The 27,087-nt window shown below is 34.9% G+C and overlaps 1 protein-coding gene across 6 annotated transcripts in view; it reads right to left on the reverse strand.

The window, feature by feature from the left end:
- The window catches only part of Pan3 (poly(A) specific ribonuclease subunit PAN3), a 132,166-nt gene that overhangs the window by 58,887 nt on the left and 46,192 nt on the right, over positions 1-27,087 (reverse strand). For 5 of the 6 annotated variants that reach the window (XM_074043639.1, XM_020176805.2, XM_020176803.2 and 2 more), the window contains one exon: positions 7,266-7,413. In XM_074043639.1, coding sequence (XP_073899740.1) covers positions 7,266-7,413 — 148 coding nt within the window. Of the gene's footprint in view, positions 1-7,265; positions 7,414-9,867; positions 13,635-27,087 lie in introns of those variants that run through there. The other variant, XM_074043641.1, reaches the window with a different exon arrangement.

A 27,087-nucleotide genomic window follows, 5' to 3' on the forward strand; every position in this document is an offset into this window, starting at 1 on the left:
TTCAGAATTAAACAGTATCACCATAAATATTCAGTCTACCTGTGGGGTTCTTCTAGCACTCATGATTAGAATTTATAGGTAGGTATGCTGGGGATTTGAAAGGGCTATATCTGTAATTCCTGTCCTTTTACTATGACCCTTCCATATACCATATTCTAGGCTTACTGAACATCTGAAAGACAAGAAGAACAAGGATGACTTTCACAGTCAAGCTAAGAATCAAGGGTAACTGGAGAAAAGAAGAGGCTGCAACCATCCATTTCATCCTTACAGAATTAGAGGGCTGCTCATAACTGTACAAGTAACATACACCATAGGATATTCACAAATACTCTCTCCACTGAGTAGCTACAATGCACTAGGCACCAGTGACCCAAAAGGTTAGAGAAGAAATTGTCCCTGAAACTCTCAACACATTTGATTTGAAGGGGGGAGGGGGATCAACTTTTAACTCTACACATTCAACTAAGAATCACTAATATTCTTAGGCTCTCTCTGTCTTTAAGTTCATTCAAATCACTACAATATTCTAATTCACCCCAGACTCTACCTGATGTTACTGAAACAGAGACCCCTCACCTCCACCTATGAATCAGAGGTAGACTGGGTGGGTTTTTCCATTTACACAGTTTGTCAAGAAGTCTATATGCCATGTAAAATCCTTTTACAATCTAAGACAAAAACTGTACTCTTTTTTCCCTTTTGCTCCTTCTTAATTCTGTCTCCATTTGTTTTTGTTTTCTGTACCCTATCTCCTGTAAGTCCACTTCACTAAACAATGGAATTTTAGATCTGAAAGACTTTTAAGATCACCTAACATTATCTTCTTCTTATAGAAATGAAGACTCTAAAACACAAACCAAGCTGTTATATGGAAAGAGCTACTTTAGTAGAACTGATGCCTCATTCTAAAGGCCACTGAGTCATAATCCAATGAAAGCAGCCCAAGAGACACAGGAGACTTTGCTGCAGTTGAAGATTATGAATCTGTAACCTATAGTTGAAGGGAACCCTTACCCACTCCCATCCAGCCCTTATCCCTTAGTTTAGGGACAAGACAGCTCAGACAATGTGATTTACACCGGAAGTCCAAAGAGGAACTCTCAAATCTAACAGAACGAATTAGCCAGGGATTTCCCAACCGGTAGAGTCTTATCTACAGGTAGCTATTTAAGCCTTACCTGACAGGTCTCCAAGCCAGCTGCAGCAGCCACATCCCCCTCTGCGCCATAAACGTCTCGACTCTGTTTCCTGAAATTCCCAACTGGGATGGGAATATAGCCAGTTGGCATTCCCAACCTGGTTATGGTCCTACAGTTCTACTGGTAGCAACCTTCCCTGGGACATCACAATCTTTATCTGCATACATGCATGCACACAGCAGCCCCTTCTAGGATAAGCTCAACATTACTGGGCAATGAAAAGCTCCTCTTCCCAAAAACTTGGGAGACACCTGTTCTTAACAGTTGTTAAATTTTTTAATTCATATTTTTAATGAAGTGCAATCCTCAAACTAGAGAACCTTGAAAGGTTTGATTCAGATGAATATACCTGAAAAACAAAGTAGTTACAAAATGGAAACATGCAATTTAAAAATAATACTTATAAATAATTTAAAACTGATTATAAGAATGCTTTAGTCTCACAACACACAGTGACTCTAGTATTCATGCTGTTAAGTTTTCTCAACAGGCTCATTTTTTGATCCTCACTTGACTACTATTCATTTATATAACCATTACTATTTGTAGTTTTTAAAATCTCTTCAAAGATGTTTAGTGAAACATTAAACTTCACTACATTTAAGAAATATCCACCAATTAAAATTTTATTTCCTGAGACAAAAATGAAGTTTTACTAAGTAAGTAAGCATTAACTAAACACTAGTAATGCTTAAATCTGTGCTAGATGAGAAACAGCCTGGTCCCTTCTTAAGATATTTGGACTTGGAATATGCTTTGGAAACCTAGATTAATATCTCAATTATAAGAAGATTTTAATGCTATACTACCTCTATTAATAGAAGTACAAAAATAATTCAGAAATATTAGTTTAGTCTGAAGTACCAAAGTAAGTTTGTGGCAGAACTGCTTAAGTATCCTATAGAATTGATTTAATGGTAGACTTTTGAAAAGTAATTATAAGGAAAACCTGCTTACAGTTATAGCCTGTTCAACATGGTGATGTTTATGAACCACATAAATATTTGTATAACTTATTTTCAATAATTATAACACTTAATAAACACAAAGTAATTTAAAGAGATGGATTAAGCGTGTTTTATGCCTGAATGCGTAATATAGAGCCTAACATATACAATGAAATTTTAAATATGAGCTTAGATACTCTGAAAGATCTCTTGCCCTACTGAGAGTTTATTACTTTCCCAATGGTACACTCCTTAGCCAGCAGTCAGTGAAATAATACAGCCAGTCAGACATATCTGTAGATTTAATTTTACCCACAATAGTATCCCTGTCTTTATAACTCATGGGAGGTCAATTTTTGACCTACATGCTTATTACTTTTAGAGGTATCTTCCCCAATCTGCCCTACCCCCTTCCTCTTGTCTTTCAGTCTTATAAACAGATCTGTTTTATGGACATAAACACAGAACTAGTTTAAAGAAGACAGTAACTTAAAAGGCCTCATGTAGAAAATTTTTTTATTTATTCCATTCATCAAAAAGAGGAAATAGTACGGTAGATGGAAGACAGACAAACCAGAGTTTAGTTGAGCATAACACATAATTTTTCAACTGTTAAAATGTACACTGGGTTGGCTTGGCTAACTAATGAAGCCCTTATTACTGTAAATGACCAAGAAGAGGCTAGAAAGCAATTTGTCAGGAATGCCACCTCTAAACAGGCACTATGAAGCACTCAAAGTTTCCACTAGTTTGATGACCAGTATTAAATTACTACCTAAGCCAGCTACTGCGCAATTTAGATAGATTAAACCTTCATTTCCTCATCTATGATATTTTATATCTATGATATAAAATGTCATGGAGCTAATAAACCATATGACATTATTGTTTTTTAGCATGAAACTTAAAACTAGAAGGAATATTCAACATTACCAGAATAAGCATTTTAAGGTGAATATTTGTAAAATAATTATTTGTGAACAGTATTAATTTTCTCCTTTCCTTTCCAGTCCCTTCCCCTCCCCCATACCTTTTCCAAGAAAAGGTTAAAAATACCAACATTAGCAAACTTTACCCATCAATTTGAAACCATCACCCTCAGGACTATATATTAAATGATTATTCAGTTTCTTAAAAACCTGGATCTCAGAACATAAATATTTTCCTTCCTTCTTCTTTTCAAAAAAATATGGGCTAGGGGTGTAGCTCAGTGGTGGAATACTTGCCTAGCATGTACGAGGCCCTAGGTTCAAAACCCAGCAACACACACACACACACACACACACACACAAAACCTATAGTACTACATTAAAACTGGTAATGAATTAATACAATTACTAATAATGCTAAGTTTAGTATAATAATTATTCTTTCCCCCAAATCAATCATGAGATTTACCACAATAACATGCAATGAAATATATTCAAAGGTCTAAAATCCTGGACTATCCTCATTTTGAAGGGATCAGTATTTGAAAATGCTGAAGTCTCTATGGCTCTTTTTCTCATTTACACATCAATAGTAACATTTTCAAATTCAAGAACTTATCTCTGTCCCTCTCAAATGCCTACACACAATTAAGCAGAAGAAAAGCCGAATGCTGAGTCACAATTGTACATGAAACCACCAGATAATATATCAGAATACTACTCAGAAATTCATGCTGCTCCTGTTACTACCTCTTAAAATCACTTGAACATACTGTGATACACTGGCAATTTAATAGATAATTAAAGAATATTAAGACTTAGTTTCTAAATTGATATCAAATCAAAGTACTCAGGAAATATTCTAATAATGAAAAGTCAACAATTGGTTTATACAATTAATGGCACAAAATATTAAAGCATAAGCTATCGTTTCACATGCTAAGCCCAGTAATAATGATTTCATTTCTACAGATATATTCAAAAAAATCTTTGCTATGCATGAGCTATTAGACTATGTGTTACTTAAAAGTATTCCTACAACAACACACTTGAGAACTTAACTGTGCTAACAATGTTAAACCACTGGTTCTTAATTTTTGGAATGCTGTGAACTTCTGAGAGGATAATAATGGCTGTGGTCAGAGAGAAGTGTGCATTTATAAATAAAAAATATGCATATAATTGTAAGGGTTTTCAAACACAATGAAGCCTAAATTAGAAACCATACCTTAAATATTGTTAAAACTACCTAAGAGAGTTAAGAAAAGTGGCTATTGTTCCTAAGTTAAATGTACATAAAACAACTAAGTCCATAAATCCTTGATTTCTTAAAAGTAGAACAAAATGTTGATCTATACAATTCAATAAAGGCTTAACATGTCACATGCTATTAGCACTTTTAATGCCTTTTAAGTTTAATTAGATATGAATGAATTCAAATAATTTTTGTACAAAATTTTAGTTCTTGCATAAAAACTTATAAAAAGCACAATTTTTTTAAGTGATCAAAACATATTTTAGAAAAGAAATCTGATACACTCAGGACATACTTTGTAAGAGGCTAATATTTTGCTTTTGTTGCTTCTAATTTGTGGAAACTCTAAATCTTAACGAGTAACTCAATCTTGCTCAAATATTTGTACATTTTTTGGTCAAAAAAACTCAAACTACTGCAGTTTACATGAGTGTCAATGTATTTATGGTTTTATATTTTTTAGAAAAACAATAACTTGACAAGAGCAACAGTTACTGGGATAATCAAAAATAAAAAAATTTATAACTGAAAATTAGTAACGTGTTATACCTACAGTAGACAGAAAGCATTAAAGAGAAGTTAAATGATCTATGGTAGGTAAATAAAGTCTGTATTTTTACTTATCCTATTAAAACTTAATGTGCAAATGTCAAGGCCTTGAAAAATATGTTTGTGGGAAAGGAATAATGGAAGACTTTGAAGGAGTAAAATGGTTTTCTGAAAGGAAGGCAAACTTAAGTTTCTTTTTCTTTGCTTATCTGCTGAGTTAAGCCATTAGCTAAGAGGAAAAACTAATGAAGAAATAATAAACGTTAAAACATTCATTATTCCAGTATTTTGGGAAAATGTTTTAGCACTTAGCTAACTGTCATTTGAATAAACACTTTTGAAATAATAGCTGTAAAAAATTCAAGAATTCATTTAACATGATATATCGACCGATTTCCAGTGGTTTCAGAGATTGAATGACCTTTTTAATGTTAAGGGTGTGTAGAAGAATAAACGGTTGCTCAGGTTAGTTTTAAAATTAATTATTTTCGTTCTACATTTAAATTATGATGTCCAATGAGGACCACTGAAACATCTACCCAGGAAGAAGTTAATACTTACTTTTTAAAAAAAGTTTAAATACAAATATTAATAAATTTTTTAAACTAAATGCTTTCAAAATAAAAAATTCCCTCTAATATTTTTAACTCCTCATTAGTTAAAAAGGCTTTTTGGGGGGTGGAGATGACTGAGAATACAGCTCAGTGGCAGAGAACACATGTTTAGCATACCCTGGGTTTGATCCCCACCACTGTGTTTTTTAAAATGGCAAGCCTGAAATAACCTGATCAAATAAGTGAACAAAAGTATTTACTTCTGATACAAGGCAATTAATTAAGAAAGTCAATGTTCAGGGACTAGAATATGTATCCCTATTACTGTGGGTACTTCATAAACAGACAGATGATAATAAATTACAGTGTTATTCAGAAGTACAGACAATGCTTAAGAAATATTAGATATAAGGCCAACATATAGATTATGCTTCTCTAAACAATGTGAACGTACCTCAATAGGACAAAAATTATAGTAATTGTCTATAAATAAAACTCAGGCTACCACAGATACTTAGTTCTGACGCTGCTCTCCAGGGAAGAACAAAAGTCTACTAATTTTAACTGAATATGAAAAAGAACCACAGTAGAAGAAACAGTACAGGAACAAGGAGTGGAGATGGGAGGGAGGGAGCATGAGTGGGATCAGCAAGAGAGAGAGAAAGGATGGGGCAAAAGAGGTACTGATAAAATCCTTGGCAACACAAGGTTGTTATTCAAGCCCTGGTTTACTCACACACATTTCATATGCTAAGACAGATACTCGGTTCCATTGTATTACCTTCATTTTTTCTCATCCTTCTTTTTATTTAGATGTCAGTATCAAAATCAACACAAATCTTAGTTGTTGAATTAAGCTCTGGAGGCAATACTAGTTCTAGAATAATCTAGATAAATCTTTTGGTTTTGTTTTGGCAAGCGTATATTTCATTTTGTTTGTATTTTTTGAAATGTTTTGAAATGTTTAAGACCAAGTGATGATTTACAGTACAGTTTCTAGGAACACAATCTGTGTGTACACCTCAAACATTTTACAGGGTAACAACCTGCTCAACACTTACTATGAGTTTAATGTAATCCTGCCTATTTTACGTTCCAAATCAAGACACACAATAGTAGTGGGAATGGGACATGTTAGCTATCTAAGACACTTGGACTTTGAAGAACAATCACAGGTCTCTCAATATGTCACTTTAATTATGCTCCAGGACCCTTGAGTTCAGTGCATTTACTCAAATTCTTCAGCTACTGTGGATATCAATGGAAGAAAATGACTAAAGTAATTTTCCTAGAATGATCCCTGATGTTACACCTTTCTATAACTATTTATAATACTTATCCCAATTTTAAATTTCTGCTATACAGCATTTACAATCAAACATCTGAAAGGCAATATACCTAAAGATGTACTTAGAATATGGAATTATTCTTTTAATGTAGAACAAAAGGAGGGCTTTAAGCCAATACACACATCAACAGTCCCTCTATTTCTACACCTTTATAAAAGTTTTTGAGTGAAATAGCATTATCACTTACTTTAAAAATAGGGAAACAGCAAGATTCATGCAGAATTTTTTCTAAATAAACATCTTATTTTTATGCTTTAAAAAAATCCTTACATATAATTTCATTCATATTTATATTGTGCTTCAAAATTCTAACTACATATTTGGTCTGTAGTACCAAAAACTAGAACACAAAACTCATAATGTGTTCAAAAGTGAACAGTTCAAGTATACGGTTTCAGTTCTGACAAATTAAAAAAAAACAGCAAGTGATGCTTGAAAGATTCGATACCTGGAACTCATGGAAACAGTTACTCAACTTACCTGGTGCTAATCCAGCAGCAGCAGGGCTTCCCATGGATGGATGAGAGAAAACTTGAGAGAAGGCAGACATATTTGACTGGGATACATTACTCAGCCTGGAGGTTGATCCTCCTTTAGGAATAAATTCGCTTGCAGTGGGATTTGGTGTCTATTTAAAAATCAAATATAGTTAAGTTAACACATGTTAGGCCCCCAAAAGACATTTGATTTTACTAGGCATTATTCCACAATGCTTTAGTTACTGAGTAAAATATTTCTTGAAAGGATTTATAAGGGTTTTAGCTTCTATATTTTGGCATAGTACAATTAAATATCTTAACACAACTATGATAATCAAATTTGAGGATTTTAATCTGTCATTTGCAGAATTTTAACCTCAGTAATATGGAAAATTTGCCTGTACTGTCAAGCATGCATCATTACCAAACTACCATAACACATTTTAGAGAATTAGGAGATGGAGGCTACCTCAAAACTGAGCAACAAGTTTAAAATTTAGTATCTTTAAACCTCTTCTACCAGGATAAATGTTAGAAGTGCCTTTTTTCCCAAAATTAATCACTTCCTTTTTTGTAAGCATATTTTCCTAATACAGTGCCATGTAGTTAAGTTAACAAAGACAAGAAAAATCCCTAAGATCAAGGCAAATATGTGGGAGAAACCAAGGTGCAAGAACCAAATATAGAGGATCCAACGCCTATGAAGTATCACATGTGACTTGTTATATTAAAAATACTTTACTACATGAAGTTACATGGAAAATTTTTTTTCACAGAGGTATGATGATACAACTTCTTATATATTCAAGTTGTATGGCACTTCCTGCTTAAAGAACTTCTAGAGCATTATGAGACTGCATATTAAATGCAACATATCTGTTTTTGCCCATGGTCAATAAAAAATAAAAAGATGGACTAATTATTATAAAACCCAAGACAACTTCCTTATTTGATATGAATGACATTTTAAACTGCCAAGTTAGAGTTCAAATGCTAGATGTGGAAGATAATAACTCAACAGGCTAACCTAACTGTAAACTTTAAAACAAATATTACCAGTTATGAACCAGCTAAAATTAGATATATAATAGTAAAATATAGAAGAAATCATAAATCTAGTCTTAATTAAAATACACTAGAAATACAGAATGAATCTCTTTTAGTGCCACATCTAAGTCATGAAATTCTGAAAAAGAATCAGGCCTGAGCCAAATTTATTTTCCAAACAGAAAAAATTCCTTCCTGTTTTGAATAACACAAATGTATTTTCAAAATCTTTCAAATTCTAAAGTTTTCAAAAATAATGACATGTTCTTTAAGTGGTCAGCCAATTAATTTGTGGAATAGAAAACAAGTCTCTACATTTACTGATACAGTAATTACTACCCTGATTGAAAGGAAACAAACAGTTACTAAAGGGATGACAAGTGTGTCAGACAGAGCTAGTATGTATCAGTTAACCCCAAATCTGTCCTAGAAGATGAAGGTCAAGATAAAGGCCATCAGATATCTTGGAAGGAGTCCAAAATGCCTAAGCAGGATGGGGACTTCAGGATTATAAAATTACTGGGGAGACAACAAAACTAGACAAAAAAAAAAATCACAGGCACATATGAACATTTTTAATATATTCCTGAGAAATATTACCTTTTCACATATTGCTATAACTACAGTGACTAATCCAATTTCAAAGCCAAGTTTCTCCAACTTCATTCTACTTTAATTTACTTTGAAGGCCTATTTTTAAGTAACCCTCTAAAGAAGAAAAAGGGGTTAAGTCTGCTGTACTTTTAACAAACAAATCACATTGAAAATGTCATTATAACAAATTTTAAAGGGCCTCCAAATCCATTACAGTAAAAGTTGTTAAAGTTATAAATTAACACAGTAAATTACAACTTCTAGATATTAAATAACTGCAGATGGCAAAAACCTACTTAACAGTCAGTAAGTTGTAATGAAAAAGAAGAGCCTAAAAAACTCCCTTCTTTCCTAATTTATTTACTATCCCTTGAGTGGATGGCTAGGATTTTGTTTTGTTCAGCTATAAGCACTTAAAAACAAGATCTAGGAATCAGTGGGTAGAGCTATAAAGAACAGATAGATAACGTTAAGTTAACTGTAGTTAATGAGGCAACTATCAAATGTCTTTTTTTCCCTTGAAAATACTTTACCTCAGATTGAAAATTGAACAGCTTCCACACTGTTCATTGCAAGATACATAGTATTCACAAATACAATGTTAGTCATTTGAGGAAATGTATATACACCTGGGTTTCTCCTTCATGCTTTTTCTTTTAGAAAGATCCTATTTACCCAAAAAGAAACTTCAGCAGTACCAACAATTTTCCCTCAAATACCTTTAAACCTAACCCAGAATACTTTTTCATGATAAACCTCTTCAAAGCAGTGACAATAAAAGATGAATTTTTAAAATGTCATTAACATTAGTTTAAAATATAAAAAAGAGGTGTATAGGGCTGGTGAGGTGGCTCAAGTGGTAAGAGCACCTGCCTAGCAAGCACGAGGCACTAAGTTCAGACCCCACTACTGCCAAAAAAGGGGGAGGGGGTATTAATAAGAACTATTAGCCAAATGGGTACCTTGAGATTCCATCTCCAAAACCACCACAGTGAAGGTAGTCAAGTGGTAGAGCATCTGCTTTGAAAGCATGAAGCCCTGAGTTGAAAGCCCCCTCCCCCCCAAAAAAAAACAATTAGCAAAGGAACATAGGCATACAACTTTTACATGTTGTAAAGTTTAATTTTTTGAAAAGTAAACTGGTAACTAAAACCAATTACCTCATTCAAATGAAATTCTGTTAAAAAAAAAATAAGCTGTCCCTTTTAGGTTTCAGGGGTGAAAAAGTTTTTTTATCTAGGAAGACTCAGAACTTTAGTTACACAAATTACCTAACTTCAACAACACTGGCATGAATGGAATAAATAAGTAATAAGAAAACAAATCATATTTTGCCATTCCTGCTTTACGGTTTAAATGTCTTCCAGGGATGGAAGACAGCAGTAAAGTATTTGCCCTGTATGCACAATGCCCTAGGTTCTACCCACAGCAACACAAAATAAATAAGCCCTCCTAACTACCTACACGTCTCTATGATATTAAATTTTTAATAAAGTATGCATAAGCACTAATTTCTATTCATAATTTTAAATCCTAACTTGTATTCATGACTTAAGTAGTTCTGAATGTACCTTTAAAAAAAAATGGACTAGAGGCATGGCTCAAGCAGTCGAGCACCTGCCTAGCAAGCACAAAGTCCTGAGTTCTAACTTCAGTACAAACAACAACAAAACCCACAAAAACCTGGCATTTATTCCAATAAAAAACAGACTTCCACTTCTTGAGAATTTATCAATAAATTTAACTTTTAAGTTTCTGTGCACTTAAATTTACCCTGCAATTTTCGTACAAAAAGCAGTTCAGTGTTTCTTGTATTGAGTTCTCTACAATGATACCATCTCCCAACATCTGGAAATGACCCATACATGTACCCTCTGGACACAAATATACTAAGCCAAGAGTCTTGACCTTTACTTAACATGTGTTGTTATCATTATTATCATTATATCTTAAATGAGATAACATTTCAATCCAGATATCCCACTCACCCCAAGTGATAACTGCCTAGCTACAAATAAGCAATAAAGGTTTTTTTTCCTACAAATGAAATGATTTTCTAATGAGTTTTTAAACTCAGATTTACTACAAATTGATACTTTTTTACTATCACATTGCTCCATATAAACTGTTATTTTTAGAAGTAAAATTCAGTATTTAATACTCTGGAAGATTCCACTAAAATCAGAAGACTATATTACGATCATCATAAATTAAGAGACTAATAAACAGTATAAGATAAAAAGTATAGCCATTTTTTAAAAACAATAAGTAAGACAGGAAAAGGTTTATACCAAATGAAAAAAGAACACAAGATAATATGCAATTATTTCATTGCAAAATAAGGCACAGTAAGTTAAAGAAAACTGTCTTGTAGTGATGGATGAATGACTGAGAAAATACTAATATTCTTAAGCATTGTTCAGGGTTTTTTAAATCACACTGAAAAACTCATAAAACCACAAAATACCAACCATGGTATAGCTCCTCACACTGAGCTCAGATTGCTTTCCCTGCCTTAATGGCTTTATAGGTTGGTATTATTAATCTTCCTACTCTTGAGTGGAACATAACCTGGTGACTTTTGCTTAGCAGCTTTATTTAGGTATTGCACATATTTAAAATACAAGCTTTGATAACTCAACATAGGTACACAATCATAAAACCATTATCCAAACCAAACCCCCATCTCCCTACCCTCATGTCTCCAAGCAACTGCCAATCAGCTTTCTGTCACTATAATGTGCACTTTCTACAATTTTATACAGCAGAATCATATATACCACTTGAGCCACTCTGCCAGCCCTTTATGGGATGGTTTTTTTGAGATAGGGTCTCCTGAACTATTTTTCCCAGCTGGCTTCAAACCATGGCTTCCAGACCTCTGTCTCCAGAGTTGCTAGGATCACAGGCATAAGCCAACCGGCGCCCAATTTGTGTGTAATGTTTTTTCATTGGCTTCTTTCACTCAGCATCAGGATTCATCCATGTTATTGCACCTATAATATTTGATTTGCTCTCACTGTTGGTAAGTATTTAGTAGTATCTATATACAGTATCTTAATTTGTTTATCCTTTCATTTGTTGAACATTTTGACTGTTTCCAATTTTTGGTTATTATAAATGAGGTACTGTGAATAATCATGTACAAGTCTTTGCAGTACATATGTTTCATTCCTCATGGTTATTTACCTGGCAATGAACTGACTGTTTGGACACATGGTATGAAGTATGTATATGTAACTTTTTTTTAAGAAACTGATAAGCTGTTTTCCAAAGTAGTTGCCCTATTTTAGTAGGTCCAACAGAGCTATATATGAGAACCACTGCTTAATGTCCTCAGGAACATATGTTTTGAGCGGTCTCTCCATTTTAAATACTGTAATAGGTGTGTAGTGGTATTTCATTGTGGGTTTGTTTTTGTTTTCTGAGACAAGGTCCTTGCACTCACAATCTTGGGACTGCTCATTTGTAGATAGACAATTATCGGTTGGGTTGGATGGGAAATCTGGATTGAAATGTTATCTCATTTAAGACATAATGACAAATAAAATAACCCTTAAATAGCAATAAAAATCTTAAAAATAAGAAAAGATACAGCAACACTTTTTTTGGGGGGGGGGTGGTATCGAGGTTTGAACTCAAGGCTTCTCTGTTGCTAGCAGGTACTCCACTACTTGAGCAATGCCTCCAGTCTACAACAGGGTATCATCATGCCTAGTCCTCATTATGGCTTAAATTTGTACTTCCCAAATGATTTATTGCCATTCTACAATACTTTGAAGAAGTATTCAGATTTTTGGATCATTTTTACTTTTTGTTTTCGATCATGGATTTTTTTAAGAGTTCTTTACATATTCTGGATGGAAGTTCTTTTCACATACATGGTTTATAAATACTTTATCTCAGTCTATGATTCTTTTTCAAAGTCTGTTTTCTTTCTGATGTATCAGGAACCTAAGAAATATTTATCTACCCAAATTCTCATATTTTCTGTTTCTTTCTATAAGCTCTTCCCTAAGTTTTACGGTTTTTTTAATTTACACTTAAGTCTATGATCCATTTTGAGTTCATTTTGTATAGAACGTGAAACAGAAACTTTTTTTGCATAAATACATTATATTCTAAAAGGATCACTTTTTTCTCCACTAAATACACTTTACTCCTTTATTGAGATCAACTATGAATTAGTTTCTGCACTCTGATCTGTTTCATGGACTTGCTTGTCTGCCTTTATATCAATGACACATCTTGATTTGTATATTGATACACTGAGTAGTATACGTCTCACATCTTTTTGTTTTTAAGTTGGTTTGGCTTATAAATCATTCACATTTTCATATGAATATTAGAATAAATTTGTTATTTTCTACTAAATAGCCTACTGGGATTTTAATTGGCATTATCCTGAATCTCTCAATCAATTCTGAGAGAAATGGCATCTTAACATTTTTGAATCTCCCTTTATTTAGGTCTTTAATCCCTCTTAGGAATGTTTCATAGTTTAAATGTATACATATTCATACCTTTGTCACAATGACCCTTAAACACACACAATTTTTTCTTTTTTGTAATACTGGGGTGAACTCAAGGCTTCATGCTTGCTAGACAGGCATTCTTTCTACCCCTTGACCTACACCTCCAGTCTATTTTGCTGTAGCTATTTTGGAGATAGGGTTTTATTTTCTTTTTCTTTTTTTTTTTTTTTGTTATTCATATGTGCATACAATGCTTGGGTCATTTCTCCCCCTGACCCCCCACCCCCTCCCTTACCACCCACTCCGTCCCCTCCCTCTCTGCCCCACCCCCTCTATACCTGGCAGAAACTATTTTGCCCTTATCTCTAATTTTGTTGAAGAGAGAGTATAAGCAATAATAGGAAGGAACAAGGGTTTTTGCTAGTTAAGGATAGCTATAAAGGGAGTTGACTCACATTAATTTCCTGTGCGTGTGTGTTACCTTCTAGGTTAATTCTTTTTAATCTAACCTTTTCTCTAGTTCCTGGTCCCCTTTTCCTATTGGCTTCAGTTGCTTTTAAGGTATCTGCTTTAGTTGGAGATGGGGTTTTCTGAACTATTTGTCTGGGCTGGCCTCAAACCTTGGTCCTCTCCATTTCAGCCTCCTAAGTACCTAGGATTACAGGCGTGAGCTACCAGCACTCGGCCTATTTTATATTTATGATGTTAATGTAATTGGTCTAATTGTAAAACTTCAACTTATGAGTGTTTGTTGCTACCTAGCATATAGTTATCAGTTTCCTATGGCTGCGAATAATAAATTATCACAAACTTGCTGGGTGTCAGTGGCTCATGCCTATAATCCTAGCTACTCGGGAGGCAGTGATCAGGAGGATTGCACAGACCCTATAGAGAAAAATACCCAACACAAAAGGGCTGGTGGCGTGGCTCTAGGAGTAGATCGCCTGCCAGCAAGCATGAGGCCCTGAGTTCAAAACCCAGTACTAACTCCCCCCCGCCCAAAAAAAAAACCCACACGAACTTGATGGTTTAAAACAACAGTGTTCTCATACTGTTCTTGATGTCCGAAATTCAAAACAGAGTTGTTGGCAGGTTCAAACTCCATTCAAAGCCTCTGGCACAGAATGCATTCCATACGTCTCCCAACTTCCAATGGCTGCCAGCCATTCTTAGGCATTTCTTGTCTCTTATAGTTTCATCTTCAAATTTTGCCCTATCTTCATCCTCACCTTCCCCTGTGTATGTAACTGCTCTACCTCAGTCTTGTAAGGACAACTATCATTGGGGATTTAGGATTCACTGGATAATTCAATGTTATCACCTCAAGACCCTTAAATATATTTTCAAATACCCTTTCTCCAAACAGGTAAAATTCATAGGTACTAGGGATTAAGGCATGAACACATCTTTCGGGGTGCCACCATTCAGCATACTGCAATGTAGAAATAGAATTGAGTTGGGTATACTGATTTTGTATCATGTTAGACAGATGATTGTGTCTTTGGTGGAAAAAGACATTTTAATTATTCCTTTTCAATATGTAGTCACTTACTACTTCTTCTTGTCTTAATGCAGTAACAATACATAATAGGTTATCCTGAAGTGGGGAAAGCAGACATGTTGCCTTTCTTCTGACAATTGTAGAAAACTAAATGTTTTGCCCCAAACAAGTATACTAACTGTAGTTTTGTTTGTTTTATTCCACATAGATGAACCTTATCAGGTTAAAGATGTTTGCTTGTATTCCTAGTTTGCTGAGAGTTTTTATCAGGAATGGATGTTGGATTTTGTCAAATATTTCCCATCTACTGAAACGATCATGCTGATTTTGGTTAATATATCAATTCATTTTTAAAATATTGAACCGAACTTTCATTACTGAGACAATTTCATGGTGTGTTTATCTATACCTACCTACCTAATCTGATTTGCTGCAATTTTGTTAAGAATTATTCTAACTGCAGGCTAGGGTATAGCTCAAATGGGACAGCACCTGCCTAGCAAATGTGAGGCCCTGAGTTAAATTCCCAGTACTGACAAAAAATAAAACTAAATAACTTCTGTATCTATGCACAGGTTATTGGTCTGTAGTTTTCTGTTGACAAAATGTCTTTATCTGACTTTGGTATCATAGTAATGCTAACCTCACAGAATAAAATGTAAAGTATTTCTTCCCTTTCAATTTCTTTTTTCCTTTTGGGAAAAGTTTGTGTAGAATATGCACTACTTTGCCCTCAAACATTAGGTAGAATTCACCAGTGAAAACATCTGGACCTTCTTGTAGGAAGATTTTACTATAAATTATAAATTCAATTTCTTTAACAGATTTGATCTAGTTAATTACTTCTTGAATAAATTTGGACAATCTGTGTCCTGCTAAAATTTTTTCATTTCATTGCCTGTCAAATTTATTGCCATAAAATATTTCAAAATATTACTTTAGTTATCTGTTAATACGTGTGGAATATGTGAACTACTTCTTCCCTGACACTGATTTCTTTTATCCTTTTCCTAGTCAACCTGGCTAGAAAAATTATCAGTTTTATACATCTTCTCAAAGAATCAGTTTTTGGTTTCATTAATTTTTCCTCCATTGGTTTTGTTTTCATTATTGTTTATGGCTCCATGCTCACTTGAAAAGAAAATGTATTTGGCTGTACTGGTCAGTGTTCTGTAAATGCCAATTTCAGCAAGCTGGTTTTGAGATTTATTGATTTACTTTCTCATTCTTCTATTACTGAGAAAAGAGTACTGAAATCCCTAACATTGTCTATTTCTCCTTACATTTCTATAAGGCTTTGCCTTATTTTAAAGGACTGTTAATTATATAAAGACTTGAGAATGGTATGTCATCCTCTTGATTCTCTGTTGCTTTTCCATTTTCTATTCCTGCTCTGATCTTATTTTCTTGTGATCTTTTTTTCAGTTCAAACTGAAAATCCTCTCACCTCAGACTCCCAAGTCAAATGATTCTTCATCCTTGGTAACATTTCTGCTTTTAAGTCATTTGTCCCACATAGTTTAGAGTGGTTCAGCTTTTCCTTTAACTAGCATAGTTTAACTTTTTGTCATTTTGTTTAAAGTAGGTTTCTTGATAGCAACATACAGTTGAGTCTTACATGTTTTTTAATCTAATCTGGAAATCTCTGCCTATTATGTTCAGAAAATATACATTTAATGACATTAATGATATGCTTGGCTTTTGTTCCATCTGATGTCCTCTGTTCCCTTTCTCTTCTTTTGTTTTCTGTGAGAATAGCTGAGATTGTTATGATTTCATTTTATCTTCTCGCTTCACTTATTAGTTAAAACTCTGTTCTATCACAGTAATGGCTGCCTTAGATTTTAAAGTACATATTTTTAGCTCATCAACAACTGTGTTAAATTTGCTAGGGCTACCATAACAAAACATCAGCCAATGAATAACAAAAATTCCTTTTCTCACAGTTTTAAAAGCTAGGAGTCAGATTTAAGGTAGTACCACAGGTGGTTTCTCTTCTAAGGCCATCTCCTTGGTTTCTAGGCAGCTGCCTTCTCCCTGAATCATCACATGGCCTTTCTCTATGTATTTGCATCCTGGTCTTTCTTCCTCATATTTGCTTAGAGCACCATCCTTCAGACCTCATTTAACCTTAATTAGCTCTGTAAAGGCCTCATCTCCAACACAGTTACATTAGGGGTTAAGGCTTCAACATATATGAGGAAAGTTGACATAATTCAGTCTATAACATCACCATCCAGCCTCATAACTACCTTCCACACAGCAGAAAGCTAGAAGACATACTTCTAGTTTCCCCCTCAGACTTTTTGCTATTGTCATATTTTTCCACATTATAAACCCTACAAGTTCATTATTACTGCTTCTGCTCTGAATAGTCAATTATCTTTAAGAGACTTAAAGCACAATACTTCCTTATTTATTTTATTATGTAGTGTGGGAGACTGAACCCGGGGCCTTGGGCAAATGTGGAGTTAAATCCCCTGGCATTTTGCTTTTTAAATTTTTTACTTTGAAATAATTTATGATTCATAAGAAACAGTACCTCTCATCAAAGACAAAACTCACATAAACACAGTACATTTTCAAAGCCATGAAATTAACAGTGATGTGATAAGTTTATGAACTTTTATATGCACTGACTTTTTATAAATTTTTTTCCAAATATAGAATTCTAGGCTGACATCTTTTTCTTCATATATTTTAAAGATACTACCCCATTGTCTTCTGTTTTATATTATTTCCAATGAGAAATTGCTATCTCTATTTTTGTTCCTTAAGAATGGGTCTTCTTTGTCCTAGGGTTGTTCCTTTTATGTGGCTGGCTATAGTTTTCTTGTTTCTTAGGCTTGTGGTTCACTGGGCTCCTTAGATTTATACGTTTACAGTTTATCCTTTGGAAAATACTTGCCCATTATTTCTCAAAATATTTTTTTCTTTATGGCCACCTGCCTCTGTTCAGAAACTCCACTTATAAGTATATTAGGCCATGTGATATTAACCCACACCTCTTTTTCACTATATATGGCTGTCTGGACAGTTTGTATTCAGTCTGCCTTCAAGTTCCCTATTCCATTTATCTGAAAAGTAATTACTGCCATTATTCCTATCCAACTGATTTTTTCCTTTCAGACACTGTAGCTTTAAACACTAAATGTGTACATTTTTAAATAAATCATCCATGTCTGTTTAATCTTTCTTTTAACTTTCTAAACATCTGAGATACAGTTATAATAACTGTTTTTCATGTTCCTTTATACTATTTCCCCATAACTGTGGGTCAGTTTTGATAAGCTGAATCTTCCCTACATGGATCTTACTTTTCTACTTCTTTGCCTATCTGTTAATTTTTGATACGATGATTAATTATATTAACTTTCATCTTGTTTGATGCTGTATTCTTAGAAATATTCTTACCCTTTGTTCTCTAGCATAATTTAAACTGCTAAAAATCAGTGAGACTCTTTTAGGTCTTGCTTTTAAGCTTTCTCAGGAAAGACCAGGGAAACATTTATTCTAAGGCTAATTTGACCCCAGCACTGAGACAAATGTCTTTCCATTACCCAATTGATGCTTAATGAATTTCAAAGTTTTTCATGTTGGCTGATGAGAACAGGAACTATTCTCAGCTTTGTATGAGTTCTGAGAACTGTTTCCTGTGATCTTTTCTGGAATTTAATTTTCCAGCTTGAGTAACCTCCACATTCACATCTGAGCTAAAAGACTCAAAGAGAATGTTTTGCAAAATTTCAGTTTGCCCTATGTGAGATCTCCCTGTTCACTATGTTTTCCTGTAAACTATAGCTATCTTGGCCACTGTGGTTCCATTTTGGCCATCGCAATTCAGACTGATTAACAGGCTCCAACTGAGGTCCTTCTCCCTGCACGTGGCCTGGAAAACTCTCCCAAAGCAGTACGCTGGGGATAATCACCAGACTTACCTCATTTGTTCACCATTTCTTAAGGATCACTGTCCTTCATTGCCTGATATGTGAACAATGTTGTTTCATACATTTTGTTTTTTAGACGTTTCTGGAGAGATTAAATCAATTCCTGTCTTCCATTTTGGTCAGAGAAACAGTCTATTGGTAATGTTTCAAATCAAATTGAAATTCCTTATTTGATGTTATCAACATGTAAAATTCAGTTAACTCTTTTTGTTTGTTTGTTTAATGAGACATCCAGTAGCAGGAAGATGCTTTGCAACTATCATTTCAAGCATTTTGTGAGCAAATCAACTTGTAAGGTAGGTTTTCTTTTGAAGTTTTATTGTGATTTATGTATGTCTTTCCTAAGCACAATTCATCTATCCTTCTCATAATGCGGACATCCTTGAAGCACCAAGTCTTTGCAACATCCTAAATTTTCTCAAATTCAATTACTTCTAACAACGTGACTGTCAGTGCCTTAGTGTAGGACACCATCATGTCTACCCAAATTTATTGCAATATTGTCCCAACTGACTGGCTGACTCCCAGTTTCTCACCTCACCTCATCTCTTGTACTCCAGCCAGAGACAAAGGAGAGCACAGAGATAATACCCCCCCAAAAAAAGAAGAGGAAAGGAAAAGAGGAACATTTTGTTTGATGACTTTATTAAGTCTAATTAGATTGACCAGATCAAGATACCACTGTCCTTGGCTGATCTAAACCATACCTAGTACCTAGTACCACAAAAACAAAGAGGAGATAAAATGCTAATATTAACCTTTACATTACCTATTTTTTCCAAAGACTCCAGTCTTCTATCACACTACTATTTTTCTTTTTTGAGATGACAAAAGAGCATAGGTGGGACTGATTTAAAAGATCCAGGGTTCAGCCGGGCTCCAGTAGCTCACTCCTGCAATCCTAGCTACTCAGGAAGCAGAGACCAGGAGGATCCCAGGTTCAAAGCCAGCCCTAGGCAAATAATTCAGAGACCCTATCTCAAAAAACCCATCACAAAAAAAGGGGTCTGGCAGGGTGGCTCAAGTTGTAGAGTGCCTGCCCAGCAAGGATGAGGCCAAGTTCAAACTGCAGTGCTGCCAAAAAAAAAAAAAATTCTGTGTCCAAAGTGTATGTGTGTATGTCTTGTCTTTTGGCAAGAGTGAACAACATTGAGTTATTTGGGAAGACAGAAGAGGGAGTACTAATACTTAGGGAGAAAGGCTTGGCTAACTTGCCTTGCTATAATACATAAGATGATGAGATCCTTAGACCTAAGAAGCAGCCCTAATTAAGAGCTATTTTATTTGTCTTTAGTATTCATAAATAATACAGACTAAAGAGGAACAGAGTGGGATGGAAAGGAGAAGTAAAATGGCTAACCAGAATCTACGAGTTCACATTTCCACAAGATTTTTAATTTAACGGTTTGTTATTTCCCCTTATTTCAAGTATACACGAACATGGCCAGCTTAAGATTTATTATCAAAATGCCCTTACCTCCTGGGTTACTCAGAAATTGATTTTTTTAAAAACCTGTCAAGTTTCATCATCTAAGTTAAAAGTAGTATCTAGATACTTTTACTACTGTAAAATTAGTCTATAACATGGTTCATAAATTTTCTGACACAAACTAGGCCCTCTGGTTTAAGTGCCCCAATAGATATGATTTTCTAAATCATATAAAGTTGGCAGAGCCAGACATTTGTGGCTTACACCTATAATCCTAACTACTCAGGAGGCAGAGATCAGGAGGATTTAAGCCAGCCCCAGGGAAATAGACCCTATCGTGAAAATACTACACACACACACACACACACACACACACGCGCGCGCGCGCTCAAGGCTCAAGTGGCAGAGCACTTGTCTAGCAAGCATGAGACCCTGATTTCAAACCCCAGTACCACAAAAACTAAAATAAAAGTTGGTAGAGACAGTGGGAGAAAATTGATCGCTAATATTTCCAAGAGATTCACATCTGTGTCCTTTTAAATCTTAAAGAGAAAAATAGCACGTGGATGTTAGAATCTGTCAAATGAAGATTAACAGGAAGTTATATTTGATCATAGCCAAAAGGTCAAGAATAAATTAACTTTTATATTATGATAGAGTAAAACAAAATTTATCATGAGCTCAGCATAAAGTAAATCTATGTAACAGCTTTAAGTCATAGGCATCTAAATTTCCAAAGACATTTGAAAGTTCACCCTTTATAAAGCTTGTTAGAAATTGGTGAACTTATGAACATTTCTAGTAATCTTCTGGTGTACTCTTCTTGAAACAGTTTGATAATATGTATCAGAATGAGAAAAAAGCATGCCCTTTTACCTAGTTAATCCAGATCTGAGAATTAAAGCTAAGGAGAAAATGACACAAAGATAAAAAATTAAGTTTTGTCTAGCATTTAAACATCTATCAGTAGGGATCTGGCTGGGTAGAATGCGGCATATATAACTGTGTATAGCTGATAAAAATTACTGTGGATTGACAATGTTTTAATTAACATGGAAACCATATCACTATTGAGTAAAAATGAAATAAACGAGATAAAATAGAAATAAAACAAAAATTGTGCTACAGAAAAGCAATGACAAACTGCTGTTTGTATAAAACGGTGCGCTTATGCTGAGAGAGGGTGGGGAGAGTATGTACACAGGCAGATGTATAAAACAAAGCTAAAAGACACTGACTAAAATGTTAACAAAAGTAACTCCGGGTCATGAGGACCTAAAGGACCACGAGTAGGTTGAGGGCATCTTTGCTTTCTTCTTTGTCCTTCAGAGGAGTGTCTGAATTTTGTCACTAATATAGATATAGATACCAGCAAAAGGACTTTTTTAAAGTTTAAGATTTAGCAATGATCCACCATCCACCGTGGCTCATACCTGTAATCCCAGGTACTTGGGAGACAGAGATGGGAGGACTGTGGCTCAAGGCCAGCCCAAGCAAAAAATTACCAAAACCCTGTCTCAAATGACAATACAGGCATGGTGGCACACATCTGTAATCCCAACTATGTAGAAGGACCATGATCTGAGGCCAGCATGACAAAAATAAAAACTGCTGAAAAATAAAAGCAAAAAGGGGTGGGAGCAGGGCTCCTGAGCTCAAACTCTTGGATAGTGGGAGGGGGCAGAGGGAATTTATAAATCATGAAATCACTCCATTACTTTTCTTTTGCATGTCATCACTGAATAGAGAAGCATTATCATAACAATTCTAATAAAATATGCAAGATTTAAATTGAGACCAGTAGAGTCAATACATATAAAAAAGAAAAATTCCGCTGGGTGCAATGGCTCACACCTATAATCCTAGCTATTCAGGAGGCAGAGGATCAGGAGAATCACATTTCAAGGCCAGACTGAACAAAAAGTTCTCAAGATTCCATCTCAATCAATTAAGAAGCTGGCTGTGTGGTACACACCTATCATCCCAGCTACTCAGGAAGCGTAAATAGGAGAATCAGAGTCCACACCAGACTAGGCATAAATGCAAAAATGCTATTTGAAAACTACTTAAAGCAGAAAGGGTCGGGGCTGTGGTTCCACAGTGCCCACCTGGCAAGTGCAAGGCCCTGAGTTCAAATCCAAGTACCTTAAAAAAAAAACAAGGAAATGTGTATGTGGAAAATGGAAGACATTTAAAAACAAAACCAGATAAACTGCTAATCTGCTAATCAAAGGAACCTGAAGTGATTTACATATCAACACCCTCCAATAACAGTAATCAACAGTCACAGGGCATACCACCTAGTTCAGACCCAATATTTCTCCCCCTAAAAGGAACAAAAATATCCATTTAGATTAGTTAAAATGAGTAGTCCAAGAAAAGAGAGACTATCTCAGCATTCCAGAGAGGCAAAAACCACTTTACAAAGATGTAATTATCTCCTATTATTGAGCATATCTTCTATCCATTCTTATATAATAGTAAAACCTATGTCACTTTCCATAGTAAGTAGACATTTACTTAGAAGTATTTTTACTAACCAAGAATCATGCTTAATCACAAATTTGACATATATAAGATTTTCAAATTTTTTCCACAATATTTTATGTCTTAAAACTCTACCAAGGAAAATTTCAACAAAATAAAGCATTACATTTCAGGACTAACATCTGGCCAAAACACATTTAGCTAGTAATCACTAATCAAGGTTCAGTTATTAATTTTAAAACACAGAAGTCACAGGAAGGCACTGTGCTAGGCACTAGGGGAAGATGTATATTAAGAACACAATTTCACAGGTATAGAATGTACCCTGAACTCAATTCCACTCAGCTCTCAAGAGCTCATAGCACACAAGAACTCAAAACAACAAAATTAGCTACAATGTGCCAAATACTGTTAGCCTGTGTGGTGAGTTACATATATAAGTCATTAGAACAACATGGTGAATGCTAGGAAAAAGTGAATGAAAACATTAGTGTTGCCTAATTATACTGTAAGACCAATGTATGATTTGAATACTTTAAATCAATACAGAATAAGGCATACATCGTATCATGTGAATGTTCAAAGGCAGAAGTTGGAAGGGCCTAATACTTCTCATGGTACTTGCAAGATACTGTAAGTACTTCAGTAACTCTTCAGGATAAGTAAGAGCAAGATTGGAAGTACTTCAAATACCTTAAGGAATTTGGATCATTTTTTCCCAATAATTAAAAAAATGACAAAAATTAGAAGATCAGATAATAAAGTAATGGTAAGACAAGAAACAGAAAACCAGGCAAAAAGCTATAATGGTAATAGTCCAAGGAAGAAATTAAGGGAGATCTAAATTACAACAGTAAGAGTAAAGACAGTTTCAAAGTAGCACAAACAGCTCTCAGCAGATGAAAGATGTGGCAGGTCAAGAAGAAGAAAGAGCAAGAGGAACTCACAGACTTGACTCAAAGTAGTGTCGTTAACCAAGCTAGACAGTGGGCATGTAATTGTGGATAAGTGAGTGTGTACAGGTGTGTGTGAATGAAAAATGTGTTTGAAGGAAAATATATGGCTGCTCATTTTTGACATATTGAGTTTGAAGCCCTATGTCATAAAGATGAGCATGTTCAAACAGAGTTCAAAATGTAGTATTTAGAGGCAGACAAAAAGAAGGAAAAATATACATGAGAGTAAAATATGAGTAAGAAGTAACTGAAATAATGAGGATATGTGAGATCACCAAAGAGTCCTATGAAGAATAAAAAGCAAAGAGAAAATGACAGAGCTTGTACAGTCTTTGAGAGCAAGGCAAAGGCCAAAAGGTCTTTCAAAAAAAAAAAAGACTAATAAAGAACAGTCTTGACAGGTGCCAGTGACTCACATCTGTAATCCTAACTACTTGGGAAGCTGAGATTGAGAGACTCATGGTTCAAGGCCAGCCTGGGCAAATAGTTTACAAGATCCCATCTCCAAAATAACCAGAGCAAAATGGACTGGAGTTATGGCTCAAGAGGCAAAGCAACTGCTTTACAAGCAGAAAGCCCAGAATTCAAATCTCAGTCCCATCAAAAAAAAAAAAAAAAAAAAAAAAAGGAAAGTCTTAAAGAGCTGACAGAACAAAAGCTTGAAGGAAAAGAAAATTGTCAATGGTGTCAATTTCAGGACAGGGCAAGTCAGAAGGACATCATTAATTTTGGAAGTTAAGCAACCTTACCAAAAATAATTTCAGATGGGGGATGCTAGCAGTATAGCACTTGCCTAGCACATACAAGGTCCTAGGTTGTATTCCCCAGCACCACCAAAAAAAAGTTTAAATAGAATGATGAAAGCAAAAGCGAAAACATATTCAACTAAGGAATGAATGAAAGGGCAAAAAATTGCTAGAAGTAAGAACCATTCCCCAAGTTGTATTGCACAGCTGCCTAAACGTATGCATCTTTTCTTCACATGGCATTCTTTGTTCTAGGGTTAAAAAAGTAACAGGAGAGACTTACACTGGTGTGTTTGTAAGTAAGAAATCACTAGAGAGGGAGAGATTATCTACAGACTGACAAGAGTTAAGAAAAAGAATAAAGCCAAAAGGAATAAAGATGGGTTCCAAGGCATATAGGCAGGAGACAGAACTAAAATAGTAAGAAAGGGTCTGAACAAAACCTTGCAGGTAAGTAGAAAGCTGATACATGAGGTGATTCATTAAGAAAAAGCAAGAGTGACGGTGAGTGAGTTTGAGGAGAATGTTAAAGGTTTAGAACAGTAGCTCTATAGAAGAGAAGAAAAGAGAGAAAGGTGGGTGGGATGGGAGATGGTAGGTAGTGCAATTATAGTAAGGCCACAACAGCTGCCCTGTAACTCTTCAAAGTCCCACAGAGCCTTAATCTAAGAGACAGCTTGAAGCCTCGCCTTTATGAACTTCATACTTTCCCACTGAAGGCCTAAATGTCCCTACTTCCTAAGGTCTAGAGACTCAAAATCACCTGCAGTAACACAAGTTACACAGCTCAGTGGATAACTGAAGACTAAAGTATATTTAGTGAGATTCCTAAATCTTTCTGAAATCTTAAAGACAACCAAGTAACAAGCAACTAGCATTCACAGCAGAATTTGTGGGCCAAGAGATTTTAATGTGAATCTTCTTACATGCTTCGCAAAAGAAATGTCACTTAATTGAACTGACTACAAGGGAGATAAAACATCATCAAAAGAGGCGCAGGTGGCTCACGCCTGTAATCCTAACTACTCAGGAGGCAGAGATCAGTAGGGTCACAGTTTGAAGCCATCCTGGGCAAATAGTTCAAGAGACCCTATCCCAAAAAAGCCCATCACGAAAAAAGAACTGGTGGAGTGGCTCAGGGTGTACGCCTTGAATTCAAACCCCATCACCACAAAAAATAGAGATAATGATATGTAAATAATAAAGTCAGATGGACCTCTGAAACATCCAACAATTCTCATTCACTTATAACATTTTGCTGGGTAAGTAAATCAACATTAATATTTACAATTTTTTGATGCATGATTCCACTGTTTTAAAAATTCTGCAACAAAATGAATATGATTTTATTTATCATACATCATTACTTTTAGGTACATCTTAGTCTGCAAATACCCTGAGAAGTTTACAAAATCATGCATTTCCCCCATCCTTTCATTCAAGTTGATACCTAATTCTTACATGAAGAAACATATTGGTAGCCCTTTGAAGACACAAATAAGAGATTTTAAAAGTTAACTTTTTAAAATGTTCAAATCAGAATTAAAATATAAGTCACTACAACAGGCTGTCACTGCCCCATTCTTCATCATGCCATGCACATATGAATAACTACAGTCTGCATCCCAAATAAATATAAAAAAAAGCAAATCTTAGGAGATAAGGTAACATGGTAAAATTGGAACTATAATCAATTATTTAATATCTGTTTTGTGCTTGGAAATCTGAATCCTCATAACAATTCTATGGTGATAATGAAATATTTCAATCAATGGCATTTGAGCTGTGCAATCATAAAACAAAGGAAAAACCATGAATTCACATATAAATTGGTCAGGCAGAAGGATAGGTAATCATCCTAGGCACAGACTAAAGGAAAGATCAAAGTGAATTTGCACTTAAGTGAAATCAAATGTTGCTGATATGACATCTCAGGTAATCTGCTTGGTTTTGTGCTGAGATCAGGAAAATAGTACAAAAACAGAAAATCACGGTCATCGAACAACACTGTTGAGAATTAATTTAGACTACTACCAGGATCAGAATAACGTAAAGGAAAAATGTAAGGAATACTCGGAAAATACAACATTTTGAGTTTTAAAAAACAGAAGATCTCAGCTGGGAGCTGGTGTCTCACGCCTATAATCCTAGCTTTTCAGGAGGTAAAGATCAGAGGATCACAGTTCAAAGCCAGCCTGGCAAAAAGTTCAGGAGATCCTACCTTGAAAATACTTAAAACACAAAATGGGCTGATGGAGTGGCTCAAGGTGTAGTTCATGAGTTCAAGCCCCAGTGCTGCGCAAAAAAAAAAAAAAAAACCCAACTCTAACAATTCAAAAGAAATCTCCATCGTATGTTCTAAATCAGTTGTGATACCACGAGTAATAATCGATGGTAACATGGTAGGTATAAAACCCCACAAAAAGTAGATCCATTGTTAAAATTATAAAAAGTCCTAGAACAAATTATCACAAAATTACACATACTACTCAATAAAAGGAAATTCAAGTGGCATTTAGAAATAAGCAAAATATCAGCTGCATGCAATGGCTCATGCTTATTAGTCCAGCTACTCAAGAGGCAGAGATCAAGAGGATCAGAGTTTGAGGCCAGTCAAGGCCAAAAGTCACCCAGATCACCC

The sequence above is a fragment of the Castor canadensis genome, chromosome 10 (assembly GCF_047511655.1).
Source record: "Castor canadensis chromosome 10, mCasCan1.hap1v2, whole genome shotgun sequence".
NCBI classification, from domain to species: Eukaryota; Metazoa; Chordata; class Mammalia; order Rodentia; family Castoridae; genus Castor; species Castor canadensis.